General features: G+C 36.4%; 3 protein-coding genes across 3 annotated transcripts; all 3 read right to left on the bottom strand.

Annotated features, from left to right (window-relative positions):
* Positions 1-629: 629 nt before the first annotated feature.
* Positions 630-2,573, bottom strand: LOC114723164 (cytochrome P450 71A1-like). Its single transcript, XM_028909322.1, has 2 exons — positions 1,623-2,573; positions 630-1,439 (listed from the first exon to the last, which is right to left on the bottom strand). Exons 1-2 carry the CDS (start codon positions 2,568-2,570, stop codon positions 825-827), a joined length of 1,563 nt encoding a protein of 520 aa, XP_028765155.1. The 5' UTR covers positions 2,571-2,573; the 3' UTR covers positions 630-824.
* A 2,851-nt stretch (positions 2,574-5,424) lies between these two features.
* On the bottom strand, positions 5,425-7,444 carry LOC114723166 (cytochrome P450 71A1). Its single transcript, XM_028909324.1, has 2 exons — positions 6,449-7,444; positions 5,425-6,254 (listed from the first exon to the last, which is right to left on the bottom strand). Exons 1-2 carry the CDS (start codon positions 7,346-7,348, stop codon positions 5,625-5,627), a joined length of 1,530 nt encoding a protein of 509 aa, XP_028765157.1. The 5' UTR covers positions 7,349-7,444; the 3' UTR covers positions 5,425-5,624.
* A 7,573-nt stretch (positions 7,445-15,017) lies between these two features.
* Positions 15,018-16,388, bottom strand: LOC114723134 (cytochrome P450 71A1-like). Its single transcript, XM_028909287.1, has 3 exons — positions 16,076-16,388; positions 15,314-15,435; positions 15,018-15,065 (listed from the first exon to the last, which is right to left on the bottom strand). Exons 1-3 carry the CDS (start codon positions 16,386-16,388, stop codon positions 15,018-15,020), a joined length of 483 nt encoding a protein of 160 aa, XP_028765120.1.
* Between the last annotated feature and the right edge of the window lie 1,926 nt (positions 16,389-18,314).

Here is an 18,314-nt window from a genome sequence, read left to right on the forward strand (position 1 = left end):
TATTTTCATTAATTTGCAAACTTTGTTTAATTGCTTTATCTATTTAATTCAGCTATAAATAGGCCATTGGCCACATGAATAGATCATCAAATATTACACAGTATTTTTCCTAAGTTGGAGATTCTCCATTGGTTTATTAGTGAGTGTTATGAGATTCTTATGACATTTTCTAGTATAAACTTTCCTCTTTTCTCTGTAGATCTTTTACTTTGGATTCGAGTCTTTAAAAAAATGGAAATAATATCAACTTTTCATGAAACTTAATTTCATGAGAAACTCAATGACAGAATTGTTATTTCACTTGTCGCTCTTATCATTTAGCTTACTACTTTTGTTATTTTGCAGTGAAATGTGAAAATAATGACAACTTTATGGTTACATTTTCCTGGGAAATTAATCTTCTTCTCCGTATATTTTTAATTTTAATGCAAATTTTTATATGAGAATAATATCTATACCTTGTCAAGAATAGTAATTGCCAAGTTGTTCATATAGGGAAATTGAGGTTGTTTTTTCCAGTTTCCAAACGCCACCCAAGTGATATTATATTATCCCATTATATATCAATATAATCAGCCTGAGAATGAGACATTCGTCCACTTCAATCACTAACCAATACACAACTTTTTTATTGAACAATCACTACAAGTACCATCTCACAGTCTCCCGGACGCAAACTTCCACTTCATATATACTTACAAACAGATATATGGTATATATATTTTACATCATTTCTAAATATTAGCACAATCTTCCATGACAAGTCATAACATGAAAACACACTCAAAATGGTCATCTCATTCATATATATGGTTCTGAATTATTTAATAGTGGGGTATTGGTTGAAGATACAGAGGTACTTTTTTACTCACAACTAGCCCGAACGTCTCCTCCATATCCATGTGTTGAACAGTGACGCCATTTACAGTAGGCAGCTTCCAGTCAAACCAGTACAAGAGATTAGCGAGCATGGATTCCACAGCAGCAACCCCAAATATCATTCCAGGACATCCTCTTCTTCCTGAACCAAACGGTATGAAATGGAAGTTTTTCCCTTTGAATTCAACATCGTTCTGCTCAAATCTCTCAGGAATGAACTCTTCAGGTCTTTCCCAGAAATCAGAATCTCTTTGAATTGCCCATGCGTTTATGTACAGCGTTGTTTTAGCTGGAATATTGTACCCTCCGAGATTCACACTTGATCTGGATAATCGAGGAGGAATGAGAGTCGCTGCTGGATGCAATCTCAGAATTTCTTTCGCCACACATTTCAAGTAATTCATTTGATTTATGTCTTCGTCTTCGATCTTTGAATTGTTCCCCACTACGCGTCTTACCTCTTCCTGGGCTTTCTGCATTTTCGTGGGATTCATCACCAGCTCCGCCATGGCCCACTCCATTGTTGCTGAACTTGAGTCGCTTCCTCCCACAAACATATCCTACAATATATATATATATATATATATATATATATCAAGAATTTTTAATCTATCACAACGAATCATTCGTTCCGTTAATACACAACCCCAGGATTTGAATACCTGGAGAATCATCCAAAGGGGCTTTGACTTGGAATAGAATATCAGAATAAAACAAGAAGAGACAGAAAGAGAGAGACCAACCATTAGGATGGATTTGAGATCGTTTTGGGAGAAACTATCGCCCAGCATGCCGTCGTCTAGGAGTTGAAGGAGAATATCGAGCAAGTTTTTCCTCATGGAGAATTGGTCATCCCTTGTCTTCTTCATCATGCTCCTGTGTTCTTCAATGACGCTTTCAAAGAAATCATCTAACTCTCTAAAGATGGCCTTTAACCTCGGTACCAGACCAGTGAGAACATCAACCCATCGAAATGAAGGGAAATAATCTCCCACACTGAAAGCCAAAAGGTTGATCATCACCTTTCTCGCTAGCTCTCCGATCCTCGTATTTGCCTCAGTGTTAAACTGATCCCCAAGAGCACACTTAGACACGATATTATTTGATGAAGCAATAAGCAAGTCAGTCAAATTCACAGAACCCGCACCTGTCGAGCACAAAGCACGGATCTTATTCACTAACTCCCGAGCTTCTTCTTCTCTGACGTTCTTGAAGGATTGAACCCTTCTCAGGCTAAGAAATTCATTGACACAGATTTTCTTCTTCTGTCTCCACTTTTCATCGTAGTTCCCAAAGCCAATGTCATTACATCCATAGAGTAAGAGCGTAGGACCAATACCCTGAGGTCGATCAGCGAAGGCAAGGTCATGGGTTTTCATAATTTCGGAGGCCAATTCTGCGGAAGAAACCACCACAGTTGGAATCTGACCCAACTGTAAAAACATAATAGGTCCATATTTTTCGGAGAGAGTTCGAAAAGAACGGTGTGGAAGGGAGCCCATCTGATGAAGATTTCCGATTATGGGTAGTTTTGGTGGCGACGGAATCCGATTCAGATTCAACTTGGATTTACTTGTTCTAGTTCTGAGAGTGAACAAAAACAGGACGGTGACGATGAAGCATGAAAGTGCTAAGAGCAGGGAGCTTAGCTCCAAGGGAAAGTAGTGCCTGACAGTTGAAAGTAGAGCCATTTGATTTCTCTCAACCTTTTGGTACTGAAAAGCAGGACAAGCCAAGCCCTTCCAAAAAAGAAGGAAAAAAAGTCTGCAAATATTTTTCTTTTAATTTTTTAACAGATTAAAAATACAACAATATTTCTCATGGGTACCGATGGTTTCCCTTTAAACTTTTAAAGTTAAGCAAATAGAATTTGCTTAAATAACTCTTCTGAGACAAATCTATGAGATGATTAACAAAATAAAGTAACATAAAGAATTAATGTTTTTTTTTTTGAGAGAAGAGAAATGATAATTACTGGAGTTGAGTCTGCCATTATATGCTAAGTTATTTTAATTGATATTTTTCTAATTAAAATATAAATTAAATCAAGAATTTAATTAGGATTAATACAATCTTTGACCTCTCAAATTTGCGCTCATCTTGGTTTCAGTCCCTTAAATTTCAAACTATAAGTGTTGGTCCTTAAATGGGTAAAATGGTCCAAATTTTTATTGAATTATGGGGACCAATATTTTAAATGAAAAGAAACTTGAGGAACCAAAACCTATACTTTGAAATTTGAGGGACTAAAATCAAAATGAGTGTAAACTTGAAGGACTAAAATTTATATTAATTAACCCATTTAATTATTAACTGATATTATATTTATTGCGATATCGTTAATTTCTTTTATTCCTTGACATTTGAAATATGTTACGAAAAGACTTCTGAAAATATGTGAAATTACACCATCCTAATATATATTGTGACTTCAAAGTTAAAACTATACATAAGAGTGTCTTTTTAGCCCTAATTTTTGAGTTCTTCGGTTTTCTCTGTTTTTTCTTTTCTCTCTCTCTAGCCCTAGGTGGTGCTATTTGTTGTGCACCCTGATTAAAGTTTAGCAGTTTAGACCCTACTTAAACTTCAATTATTTGCCCGGTAGAGTTTTGATAATTCAAATTGGAACCGACCCGGTTCAGACGCTCTATCCCCTCTTCTCTATTTTATTTTCTGAGGAGAATAGTTTTGTCTCATCAGTTTCAGGTTTTGTAACAACAGTTAGAACTTTACATTCTAATGCGACAAAAGAAAATTATACTGCATTCAAAATAGACATAGTTTGGGAAGTTTGGTGCCTAACTAAAAAATAGGACAAGCTCTTGACGATTTATGAGTAATTTTATTTATTATAGATTTTATATTTTATATTAACAATAATTATATTGATAACCACTGTTGATATTATTATTAATTTTTAATTGCCAACTGACATCATCACGATACAATATAAAAGATATTACAAGAGAGCTACCATTCACATAATTCATTCCGGCCAACAACATAATGTCATATTTATAAGCTTAGAAAAATTGGAATGATTAAAATTGACCCTTACAATGACATCAAGAATCCAATGCTAATCTGCTCATAAGATTTTTCGTACATGTATATTACAAACTTTGATCCATTTAATTATTCGGCAGAGCACATCATGGGTGACGATTTTAAGTTTTTAACTCGACGAAGTTATTTATCTCTAGCTTTAGTAACTTTTCTATTAAATATTTGAAAAAATTATTGGTCAAAAGTCCTTAATTAAAAACTTAGTATAAAGATACCCATGAACTCAGCTGGGTGCAACTCATCTTTAACCATGAGCAATGTCGTTTTCCATATGGTCGGAGATTAAGATCCATACAATTAAAAAAAAAAAAAAAGATAAGGTGCTTAAATATTTCAGAAGTATTCATGAAGTAGCACCCAATATCTAAAAGTTTATTTTAGTTCTTATATGCTTTGATAAGTTTATTTTTGTAACAAAAATATTCTAACCGTTATCCGCTGTTAAGTTTAACCGTTAAATTATATAGTTTGACCATTATTTAATGGTCAAACTTTATAACAGATAATAGTTCAGGGCCAAAATGCTATTAAAATTTCCAGAACATATAAGAACCAAAAAAAACTTTCATGTGTTGGGTGCTCTTTCATGTATATTTCCAGAATATTTAAGCACTTTATCCCACTTAAAAAAGGTGCCCCAAAAAAAGGGTTGCTGATGAATCTTTAAACAACGTTGAAAAGTACCTAATTTGCATAGTTAATTTTTTAATTAGGGACTTTCAATGAATTCTCCACTAGGTAATATTTAGGATATGATAATAAATAATATCTGAAATATAAAAAACTAGAGTTCGAGGACGCACTAGACTTTGACCTTTGAAATCTTATGTTACCCGTAGAAACGGTTACTGTCATGAAACTATTCGTCTTACAAAAAACTTGCGCACTGAGATAACGTGTGTAGAAAAAGTGAGATGAGAACTGTCTAAATTGGGGGTGGGGGTTAAGAACTTGTTTTATTATATTTAAGGGATAATAATGATAAACAGTAGTCCGCAAAATCATTTTTTAAAACTAAAATACCTCATAAGGACTTAAGGCCCTAAGTAATCAACTCAGAAAGAAAAAATTACTCTTCGTCTTCGACTTAGTATTTTGCCTGTAATTCGAATGAAGTTTCAAGATTCGTTATCATACAAGCTTCCATTATCTTATCTTCTTCACATGGTGCACTATATGTGGTTGTCATGAGAAGCTATTTGTTGATGATATTCCAGGTTTTGTCTGGTTATTACTTACGTATTAATGCGCCAATGCATTCAATTAATATAATCATCAATTTTCCAATTAATTATATCATTATTGCTTGGACTGAAAGACACTCCCACAAATAATCAAAGCTGAAATTTATGGAAATTCTGTGCATATAGAGATATTTTGATGACTGCTGGTTACTGATGGTTCGTTTTTCACTTTTATATTATTGGACCCTGAACACAAATTTGAAAACTGGGCTAACAAAATGGGATAGAGAGGGAATGGCACAAAAACAAACACAGAATCAACAACCACTGATCATGCTCGTACTCATTTATTCTGCCCTGCACGTAGTATTTTTCTAGGAAGATAAAACCTGATACAATATTACATCCACAAATCAGACTCATTTATTTAGTCCTATACCACTTAACTTCATAAACAAATCACAAGTATTTGCACAAGACATGATAGAGAGCAAATTAAGCAGATTGAGATTGGAGCGAGAGCGGTATAGGTTGAAGACAAATAGGGACTTTCTTCTTCACTGTGAGCCCATACGTCTCACTCATATCAATGTCACACTCGGGTGAACCATCTTTAGGCAGATTCCAATCAAACCAGTGAAGAAGATTGGCCAGCAGGAACTCAACTGAAGCAAGTCCAAAGGCCACACCAGGACATGTCCTTTTCCCAGAACCAAATGGGATGAATTCAAAGTCTTGTCCTTTGAAATCCATCTGATTCTTCTCAAATCTCTCTGGGATGAAATCTTCAGGATTTTCCCATATTTCTGGGTCCCTTTGGATTGCCCATATGTTCACAAATATCAGTGTTTTGGAAGGAATATCATAGCCTCCTAGTTTTGCATCACAGACCGTTTCTCGAGGGATCAAGAAAGGAGCCGGTGGGTGTAATCTCAGAGCTTCTTTGATGACAAGTTTCAAGTACTTCATTTCGTTTATGTCACTTTCGTCCACTTTTGATTTGGAACCCACCACTTTTCTCACCTCTTGTTGCGCCTTCTTCATGATTCTTGGATTTCTCCACAGCTCTGTTAAAATCCACTCCAGCGTCGTCGATGTAGTCTCGTTCCCTCCTAAAAACATGTCCTGAAATTACATAAACATCCAAATGCAAAAATTAATTCATCAGTTAAACTTATCTTCATGTTCATTAGTAGCTTCAAACACCATATATATATGTATATTAAATAACTTGACAGAAAATGGCTAAAAGAGATAAGCCTTAATGCCTTATTAACACTAAGCTCAGATATTTTGAGAGGGATCGATGAGAAAGAGACCGTTAGGATGGCTTTGAGGTCATTTTGGGTGGGTTCGAATTCAAGCTTATCGCTCCGTTGAAGTTGAAGAAGAATATCCACAAAGTCTTTCTTCTCATCGTCCTTCTTTATCACCTTCTTATGATCCTCGGTCACCTCATCAAAGAACCCATCCATGGCTTTAAACGTGTCTTTAAGCTCTTGAATTTTCCCAGTGAGAACATCAAGCCAACCCAACCAAGGAAAGAAATCTCCCACCATCAACTCTGCAAGATGAATCATCTCCTTCCTCGCAAGCGTCCCAAATCTCCCACTGCTCTCTGATATATCATACTTCTGTCCAATTATGCATCTGAATATTATGTTGTTGGTGGTGGCAGATATGAGGTCACTTATGTTCACAGAGCAATTAGTATCACTCAAACAAGCTCTTCGTATCTCCTTCACCATTTCTGCAACTTCTTCTTCTCTTATGACCCGGAAAGATCGAACCCTTTTCAGGCTCAGAAGTTCAAGCACGCAAATCTTCCTTTTCTGTCTCCAGCTTTCGCCATAGGTGGCATAGGCGATATCTTTACATCCATAGAGTAAGGTTCTGGCAGATATGCTTTGAAACCTGCCAGAAAAAACTGCGTCTTGGTTCTTCATCAGTTCTCTGGCCAAATCTGCAGAAGAGACCAGTAAAGCAGGAATCCGACCGAGCTGTAACCACAAGAGAGGACCGTGTTTCAGAGAGAGGTCTCTGAAAGAACGATAAGGAAGAGTGCCTAACTGATGAATATGGCCGATAATTGGCAATTTCGGCGGAGATGGAGGCAGATTGGGTTTCTTTTTTGTTGGTCTTGTAAGTTTAATCAACACGAACAAGAAGGCGACGAAGCCCAGGAGATACAAGTTAAAAGTGGCATTCAGAAAAGCCATTGGTGATTATTCTAAGTATATATTGAGGGGTTTTGATGATGCTAATTTTGCAGAAGGATGAACGGCACAAGGCTTAAGGGAAGAATGCAGAACGCTAGTTCTGTGTATATATTCAAGTCATTATCCATGTGGAGAAAAATCTAGGGCACCAGGATGGTACAAATATCTCTAAAGTTTTTGTTCAAAATTATGATGAAAATATTAATTTTTTGAATAAATATAAAAATGAATGTAATATTATAATCTTTACAACACAATCGGAGACATAAATATGTTTGTATGGAAAAAAACATAATATTTCATTTATTTTTTATGTACCTTTGAAATAAAATCAAATATAAAAAAATCAAATATTTCGGACCGCTGATTTTTTTTCAAATGAAAAATTTATCCCAGAGAAATGGCACACCGAGTCGTTTCCTCCAACCACTACAAGAGACCAAGAATTAAAAAAGAGACAAGAAAATTACAGCTGGCGATCATATCAATGTAGAAATAGCTGCCAATAATTGCTTGAATGATCATATGCTAGAAAAATTAATCAAGTCAATAATAATATTAACGTTGAGGGTTTTTTTTTTTCCTCTTCTTCACAAATTTCACATTAAAACCAAGAATAGTATAAACCTTCTTTGTTGGCCAAAAAAAAAAGTATAAACCATCTTGTATCATTCCTCGCACAACATATGGGGCCCATTGCCCAAAAAAAAAGGTTAACAATATAGAGTGAAAATGATTAATACGCAAATACTTGTATTTTCTGAACCTATTTTTTAATGTACAAAGGAAAGATAAAGACAACGTTAAAAGAAAACAACAAAATTTTTCTGCATCTAATTTTGCGGTGTGAATATCTCATCAAATACACACAAAAAAGTAATAATAATAATTCTTGACCAAAACTAGATATTTGTAGTGGTTTTCAGAGGAAAAATGCAAGACTTAAAAAGGAAGTGAAGTCCTATCATATTGCATCGACGTTACTGTCTAACATTAATTATGGATAAACGTCCAAAAAAGATATTTGTGTGGTCATGAAAGACACGTAACTGATCATGCTTCCGAATTCGCAAGGGGGTGTTAATATGTTCCATCAAATATTACAGAGATAGCCTAGACTCAACAAGGAACACTGCAGCAACGTCCAATATATAATAATGCCAAATATTAGAAATAAGAAAAAGCAAAAATTAAATGAAAGAAGAGAAAGCAAGTAGTACGCACGGGGATAACTAATGCCTGCTTAAAAGCAAGAAAGGTAAGAAGAGGACAGGAAAATGAGTTCATACATATGGAAACAAGATGGCGACGAGCGGTGGCATTTGGCTTGTGTCGGTGTTAAATATATACTAGTTCACGTTCTTAATACAAAAACTAATTAACTAATTTGAGTAGATCATAAAAATTTGTTAATTAGTTTTTTTGGGGTAATAAATAGCTTAGATGTTCTCTTATCTAAAATACCGTTGTTAATCAAGTGTCATTTGATTAAACATTTAATATGTGTAACTATTATGAGAATTATAAAAAACAAATAAATATGAGAAATAAAGTATATTAAAATCTTATATTTAAAACTAATTAAAAGTCAAACTGATCCTTATATTAAGCAAAAGAAGTAGAGTGTACGTGTGCGTCCGTCTTTGGAGGCTGATATATCTGTAACGTGTCAACTTGCAAATCAACCGTTCTGTTGCAACAACACAACATTTTTCGGTGCTGCCAATGGTAGCTTAAGGATATACACACACGCACATGCATACACATACACTTGCGTGTGTTTCATTATCTGATTCCAATTTCATGCTCATCTTAATGAATATAAACACGTGTCGTTTCATTTCCTTCCTATATACATAATTGAGTATATGGATCAGGATCTCTGTTATAAGAAACAAATTTGCAATTACCTCTTACTTTACTGCCGTACAAAATGGCTGGGAATGAGACTGGGAAGACAACTCATCTTCTTTTGACCAAAAGAAGTGAAGAACAAAGGAAGGAAGAAAGCGATATAAGGAGGCAGAAATTTTTACTGATGGCTTGCTGGATGGATGGATGTCAGAAGAATTTTTTTTTTTAAAAAAATAATTATAGTGTTTGAAGTATAAAGACAATAATTATTATAGCATTTTAGAATTTCATCTATGCGTAAAACTCACTTGATCATCAACACTGCCTTTACTATTACTCAGTCATTATGTTGACTCATTTCTCTTCATTAATTAAACAAGACCCCATCCAAATAACACAAAAGATGAAATTTTCAATTTAAACACAAACCTCAAATTAAACAATGTGCGTCAGATTTTATTTAGGTTTTCGCACATCATATCACAAGAACAAACAGAAACACCAACATATTACTACATAGGAAGCAAGTAGGGTTTTGGTTGAAGACAGAGTGGCATTGTCTTTTTGACGACGAGCCCAAATGTCTCGCCCATATCCACATCACACGCGGAAGAACGCAGCTTCCAGTCAAACCAGTAAAGAAGATTGGCGAGTTCGTAATCAATGGAAGCCAGCCCAAAGGCCATCCTTGGACATATCCTTCTTCCTGAACCAAATGGGATATACTCAAAGTCTTGTACTTTGAGATCAATCTCCCTCTGTTCAAATCTCTCTGGAACGAACTCTTCAGGACTTTCCCAGACTCGAGGGTCCCCCTGAATTGCCCACGTATTCACAAACACCATTGTCTTGGGAGGAACTGTTGGAGATTTGATTCAAAACGTGCTGGAGGAGATCTCGGAAGTAAATCCCACAAATCTCTAAAACAGACTCAACGTCTTGCAAGAGTGGGCCACTGGAAGTTAGGAAGTGATATGCTAAAATCTCAGACTCCACAATCTGCAGGAAAATGGGATAATGGGTAGCTGAAACTTAGGAATGGATTTGATTTTTTTATTTCTGTTAATTTATTTTTCAGAAAAGTTAGTTTTTTTTGTCTTTAAATTCCAATGTAATCAGTATTTTTCTTATGCAATAGAAACAGCAGAAACGAAATTACCTCTGCACCTTCTCGTGTTCCCTCTTTGCTCCGTATATTTTACTGTTCCTCACTCTTAAACCAGCAAATTGGTATCAGAGCAATTCCGGTCAGACTTGGATGAGATGGCAGCTAACAACAACAACTCAGTGAATGCTTCCCAGCCCTCCATTCCCATCTTCAAAGGCAAAAACTATGAGTTTTGGAGCATCAAAATGAAAACACTCTTCAAGTCTCAAGAGCTATGGGACTTGGTAGAGAATGGCTACAGTGAGATTGATGAGGAAGCCAGACTAAAGGAGAATAAGAAAAAAGATTCGAAGGCATTGTTCTTCATCCAGCAAGCAGTGGATGACTCGATTTTCTCTAAAATTGCTGCAGCCTCAACAGCAAAGGAGGCTTGGGCAATTCTTCGAACATCCTTCCATGGCTCATCAACAGTTGTTCGGGTCAAGTTGCAGACCTTACATCGTGAGTTCCAGACTCTGCAAATGAACAATATAGAATCAGTGCAGGAATATATGACCAAAGTGGCAGCAATGGTCAATCAGATAAGATCATTTGGAGATGAGTTGCCAGAAAAAATGGTGGTGACTCAGGTATTAAGATCATTACCTCCTAAATTTGACCATGTTGTTGCAGCAATTGAGGAGTCTAAGGATCTGTCAACTTATTCATTTGATGAGTTGATGGGTTCACTACAATCACATGAGGCAAGAATCAATAAAAAGGAGGCTAAGAATGAAGAAAAGGCATTTCAAGCCAAAGGAGAAAGTCCAAAGGAGAATGAAAAAGGTACTGGTCGTGGAAGAGGCAGAGGAGGTAGAGGAGGCAGAGGTAGAAACTCCAATAATCGTGGTAGAGGAGGTGGCAGATCTGGCTACAACAATAGAAGCAACATTCAGTGCCATAATTGCAAAAAATATGGGCACGTGAAAGCTGATTGCTGGTTCAATGACAAGCAAGCAAGTTTTGCTAAGGTAACTGATGATAAATCAAAATTATTCATGGCGTACACTGACCCAACTGTAGAAAAAGGTGAAGTCTGGTTTGTGGACAGCGGCTGTTCAAACCATATGACTGGGAGCAAAGCCATCTTCAAACAACTTGATGAAACTCAAAAGAAGATAGTGAAACTTGGAGATGATACAGAAATGAAGGTTGAAGGAAAAGGGACAGTAGCCATTGAATATGCTCCAGGTAAAACTAAATACATAGAAAATGTTCAACTTGCATCTAACTTGGCACATAACCTGTTGAGCATAGGTCAGATAATGGAGAGTGGCTTCTCCGTTTTATTTGACAATCGAGAATGCGTCATTAGACATAAGGAGTCAAATCAAGTGGTTGCAAGGATACCGATGACCAGAAATAGAATGTTCTCATTTGATATCAAGGCTATGCAGCAGTATGCCTTCTTGGTTGGTGAGAAAGATGAGTCCAAGCTGTGGCACTTGCGCTATGGACACTTAAATATCAATGGGTTGCAACTGTTGGAGAAGAAAGGTATGGTTTATGGCTTACCAAAAATTATTGAACTTGGCATATGTGAAGGATGTATATATGGGAAGCAAAGAAAAAAATCCTTTCCTATCAGAAAAGCATGGAGAGCTAATGAAAGTCTTGAACTTGTACATGCTGATTTGTGTGGTCCTATGAATACAGAATCATTAGGTGGCAGCTTCTACTTTCTTCTTTTTACTGACGATTTTAGCAGGATGAGCTGGGTGTACTTCCTAAAAGCCAAATCAGAAACATTTGAGAATTTTAGGAAGTTCAAAGCCATGGTTGAGAAGCAAAGTGGAGCAAGCATTAAAGTTCTGCGCACAGACAGAGGTGGAGAATTTCTCTCAAATGAATTCATCCACTTTTGTGAAGAGAATGGGATACAACGTGAACTGACAGCACCATACACACCAGAACAGAATGGTGTAGCAGAACGCAAGAACAGAACGGTGGTGGAAATGGCAAGAAGCTTACTGAAAGGGAAAGGAATGCCAGATTCTTATTGGGCAGAGGCTGTAGCAACGGCAGTTTATTTGTTAAATCTCTCCCCAACAAAAGCAGTGCAAGATTGTACCCCATATGAAGCATGGAAAGGGAGAAAGCCCACTGTAAGCCATTTAAGAGTGTTTGGTTGTATTGCTTATGTCTTAGTTAATTCTCAACATCGCCAAAAGCTTGATGAAAAGTCTCATAAATGCATTTTTTATTGGCTATTGTTCTGAGTCTAAGGCATATAAGATGCATGATCCTCTTGATGGAAAGATAATTGTTAGCAGAAACGTATTATTTAATGAAGATGCAAGCTGGAATTGGGGTGAAAATGATACAAACAGCAGTGCAAGTCCACTACGGATGCCATTAATTGAGGAGACAACCACAACCTCAATTAATCCATCAACTCCAATCATTTCAGCTAGTAGCAGTCCAGCAACACCATCAAGAGGCAGCACAAGCTCAGCTAGTGAATCATCAAATGAGACACCCCCAAGGAGATTTAGATCATTAAGAGAGATCTATGAAAATGATGAATTTGTCATGCTAGCTTCAGATCCTATTGCTTATCAAGAGGCAGCAAAAGAAGAAGTGTGGATGAAGGCCATGAAAGAGGAACTTGCAGCCATAGAAAAGAACTCAACATGGGAGCTGACAAATTTACCAAAAGGTAAAAATGTGATTGGGCTAAAATGGGTCTTTAAAACAAAGCTTAATGCCGATGGAAGCATTCAAAAGTACAAAGCTCGATTGGTGGCAAAGGGATACTCTCAACAACAAGGAGTTGACTTTGAAGAGACATTCTCTCCTGTTGCAAGGTTTGAAACAGTGAGACTTCTCCTAGCACTAGCAGCCCAACACAAATGGACGGTGTACCAACTAGATGTGAAATCTGCATTCTTGAATGGAGACCTCGAAGAGGAGGTTTATGTTGCACAACCTGAAGGTTTTGAGATTCAAGGAAAGGAGGAGAAAGTCTATAAGTTGAACAAGGCACTCTATGGCTTAAAACAAGCTCCCCGGGCATGGTACAGCAAGATTGATTCTTACTTTCAACAGAATGGATTTGAAAAAAGTGAGAATGAGCCTACTCTCTACATAAAGAAGCAAGGTACTGACTTTATGATTGTTTGCCTATATGTAGATGACATAATTTATATGGGCTCTAATCTGTCCTTATTAGAAGAATTTAAAGGCTACATGATGAACATGTTTGAGATGACAGATTTAGGCTTCTTACATTATTTTCTGGGCCTAGAGATTGTGCAAGACAAAGCTGGAATTTTTGTTTGTCAAAAGAAATATGCAACAGAGTTGCTGAGAAGGTTTAATATGCTTAATTGCACTGTAAAAGCTACTCCAATGAATCTAAAACAAAAGTTGCAGCAAGAAGATGGAGCTGAAAAAGTGAACCAAAAGCTGTACAGAAGCTTGGTTGGTGGTTTAATGTACTTAACACACACAAGACCGGATATATCTTTTTCGGTAGGTGTTGTGTCAAGGTTCATGTGCAATCCATCAAAGGAGCATTATGGTGTGGCAAAACGAATTCTGAGATATATTGCTAGAACAGTAGGCTATGGAATCTGGTATACTCCTATAACTCATTTTAAGTTGACTGGATTTAGTGACAGTGATTGGGCAAGCTCTTTAGATGACAGGAAGAGCACATCTGGAAATATTTTTAACTTGGGTTCAGGAGCAATAACATGGATGTCAAAAAAACAAGCCACTGTAGCTCTATCAACAGCAGAGGCAGAGTATATATCAGCAACTACCGTAGCAAGTCAATGCGTTTGGCTCAAGAAAATGTTAGATGATTTGCAGCAAAAGCAAGAAGAAGGAACTGAGTTGTTTTGTGACAACAAATCAGCTATAGCAATGACAAAAAATCCAGTGTTTCATGGAAGAACCAAGCACATAGATCTGAGGTTTCATTACATTCGTGAGTTGGTTGCAAAAGGCGAATTAATTATGAAATATTGCAGCACTGAAGTTCAATTTTCAGATATCCTCACTAAAGCTCCACCAACTCAGAGACACGTGTATCTTAGAAACTTACTTGGAGTCAGCGATTTTGAATCAAGGGGGAGTGTTGGAGATTTGATTCAAAACGTGTTGGAGGAGATCTCGGAAGTAACTCCCACAAATCTCTGAAACAGACTCAACGTCTTGCAAGAGTGGGCCACTGGAAGTTAGGAAGTGATATGCTAAAATCTCGGACTCCACAATCTGCAGGAAAATGGGATAATGGGTAGCTGAAACTTAGGAATGGATTTGATTTTTTTATTTCTGTTAATTTATTTTTCAGAAAAGTCAGTTTTTTTTTGTCTTTAAATTCCAATGTAATCAGTATTTTTCTTATGCAATAGAAACAGCAAAACGAAATTACCTCTGCACCTTCTCGTGTTCCCTCTTTGCTCCGTATATTTTACTGTTCCTCACTCTTAAACCAGCAGGAACATCATATCCTCCTACCTCTTCATGTTTATTTGTTCTGCGAGGGGTCAATAAAGGAAGGGGTGGGTGTAATCTTAGGGTTTCTTTGATGACACATTTCAAGAATTGCATTTTGTTAATATCATATTCCTCTCTTTTTTATTTGCTTCCCACCACTGTTCTTATTTCTTTCTGCACTTTTTCCATGGTAAATGGATGACTCGTCAGTTCCGACATTGCCTACTCCATAGTTGTTGAAGTTGTGTCATTTCCTGCTAAGAACATATCCTGAAATTTATAATTAAACGCCCCACTTAGAGTCTCAGTCTTTTTTTATGTTAGACGAGTTTCTTCCATTAGTTAGAAATTTTTATATAAATTATTAGGGTATTCAGTGAAAAAAATTATCACTCTAGATAGGACATGTTATTTTATATGAGACATGCTAAAAGTCCTTCTAATGGGGAGCCAGGGGAGTACTAATTAAGTCCATATAAATTCTCAACTACTTTGCAAAAGTAATAACTTGATCTTACCATTAGGATAGCTTTGAAGCTATCCTGATCCAACTCAAAGTCAAGTTGATGACCAGTTTGGAGAAGAATATCGACGAAGTCTTTCCTCTCATCATCATCATCCTTCTTCGCTTCCTTGTGCTCTGCGATCACCTCATCGAAGAAACGATCCAGTTCTGCGAAACTTCCCTTAGGATGTGTTTGGTATGAGGGATTTGGGTGGGAGGGGAGGGAAGGAGAGGGATTTCAATCATTTCTCTTTATTTGGCAACACACAAATTTTAGTAAAAATTTTCTCTCCCCTCCCCTTCTCAACCTCTCCTCCAAAATTAGGAGGATTTGGAGGGAAAGGACAATATTTTGTCATGTTGTGACCATTATATCCATATTTTGTCATGTTGTGACTATTATGCCCATATTTTAAATAAAATAAGAGCAAAATTATCCATATTAAAATATTTTTTCCTCCCCTCCCCTCTTTTTTTATAAATCCAAACAAGATAATATTAAAATCCTTCCACTCTCCTCTCTCCTTCCCTCCATTAAAATCCCTCCCCTCCCCTTCCTCTCATTGAGCCAAACATACCCTTAAACTCCCTCACTTTCCCTGTCACATAATAAACCGAGCTCAACAAAGGAAACAAGTCTCCCAAACTTATATCCCCAAGAGAATAATCTCTCTCCTTGCCAAATTCCCGAGCCTACTGCTCTCTTTTGTTTCAAATTTGTGTCCGATAATACACCTGCAAATTATGTTGTTAGAGGCTGCACTTAGCATCTCACTCATGATCACGCAGCAACTTCCATTGCTTCTCCAGTAGGTTTCTCTTATGTTACTGATCAAATCTTGGATTTCATCATCCCCTATGAACTGAAACGATCGAACCATCTTCAAGCTCAAGAGTTGAAGCGCACACAGTTTCCTCTTCTGTCTCCAGTTTTCACCGTAGTCTGAGGCGAATATGTCCTTGCATCCATAGAATATAATTCTGGCAGCCGCGCCTTGACCTCTGTTTGCGAAATCTATGTCGTGGGTTTTCAGGACTTGTTTGGCTAAATCTGCAGAAGACACGACCAGGGTTGGAATTTGACCCATTTGCAGCAGAAGGAGAGGGGTCACGGAAGGATCGGTGGAGAAGAGGACCCAGCCGATGAAGATGGCCTATAATAGGAAGTTTTGCAGGAGATGGAGGCAGATTGGAGTATTGCTTTCCTCTTGATAGCTTGAAAGCTAACACAAGGGTGATGAAGCAGCAGAGAGACAAGTAGAGGCTTTGATTTGCTTCATCGGAAAAATGTTGCTTAAGAAATGGTTGAAAAGCCATGATGAAGCTTCGCGAGTCCTTGCACTGATTGAATACAGGTGTGTGTGTACATATACATACACACATACATACAGACCTATATATATAAGCATGCAGAAGTTGTATTAACAATTGTGTGCTTCATTTTCCAATGAATAATGTGGGGGCTCTTGAGTTTCCCTAAAGAGCGACGTTAAAGGAATTGCCCCTTCACAATGGAAGAAGGATCAACTCCAACTCGATGCTGCATAAGCTTTTGGATCCATCCGCATATATTTTCTTCTTGTTAACTCCTGGTTGGTTTTAGGCTTTTAACCCTTTATACGTTGAGGTGGGTTATTCATGTATGACAAGGGTGAACATGATAATCTCATAATTTCCGACATTCTTTCTTTAAGAACATAAAATTTGGAAAGAAACATTTGTTTTTCCCACCGACGACGAGTCAATTTTTTTAACTTTATTTTGTTATAAGATATCAAAACTCATTTTAAATTCCTATTAGTGCCCTAGGTTTTTTAGGTCCTATACTCGGTCCTTGCTTGCAGCCTTCTTTTCTCTTAAAATTCAATTCAATTTCTTTGTTTAAATTCAAATCGAATTTCTTAAAAAACTAATTATTTAATATCTCATTTAAAATTGTCACAATATCATTTAGTATGTGAGCCTCATACTCATCTGTTAGCCCTGAACAAACGAGTATGAGGCCCCATACTCATCTGTTTTGGCCTAACAGACAAGTATGAGGCCATGTACTTGTCTAGTTTAGCTTAACGAATGAGTATAAGATACTTTTTTTTCTCTGTTCTCAATTTCAGATAAAAATAAAAGATGAAAATAGATCTTTTTTATAGTAGTGATTATTAATACCTTTATAAAAGATCAATAGTACAGAGATGATCATACAGTTTATAGCTTATAGATGATACATATAAATATGATAATTCTTTTCAGCTTCATGCATTATTTTCATTTTTGTAAATTTTCCTGCATATTTTTAATCATGCAACCACGCAAATTCCTTTGTTTTTATTCCTCTCAATACTTCTCTATTGAAATGCAAGAAAGACAAGTATAATGTGTTTTTACTAACCTCTTGATTTGGTTATCATTTCTCTCTTGTATTGAACGATCGAGGGAAAAATATTTAGTTATGATTATATATAAAATTTATATTTCATTTTGTGTTTTTTTTTTAAATAGAAACTGTATATTCATTAATCATTAAAAAAACAAAGTCAAAGTTAAAAACAGAAAAAATGGCTTCTTTTATCAACATCCATATCACATTGAGAAAGCTGGAATGTGATCAAAGATGTAATAATTCTCTTTCATCCTATGTGATAACTTGGTAAGGTGATCAACAATAGAATTATTTTCCCTGTGAGTATAGTTAACCGTCTCCTGCTGATTGTTACAAAAAAAGTAATCTAGCTTCATCAACAAAGTTTCTAAAAAGGTGTGCAGGATCAAAAAAAATTAATAACCTCAATATGATCAGAGCAGACAAAAACAGTCCTATAATTTCTACACCAGCGCATTGTCTTTATTTTTTTTTTCAAATATCTTTTTGTATATTATATTATTGTCTATTTTTAAAAATAAATATTGTTGAAATTATACAACTGTTTGCCATGTGTGCGGAGGAATATCAGTGGCTCAAGAAGGCTGACATAAAGGGCACCCAATCTAGGCAGTAGGATGGGCACCGTCAAATA

The sequence above is a fragment of the Neltuma alba genome, unplaced genomic scaffold, assembly GCF_004799145.2.
Source record: "Neltuma alba isolate B1F8T4 unplaced genomic scaffold, ASM479914v2 tig00012124_pilon, whole genome shotgun sequence".
In the NCBI taxonomy this organism is placed as follows: Eukaryota; Viridiplantae; Streptophyta; class Magnoliopsida; order Fabales; family Fabaceae; genus Neltuma; species Neltuma alba.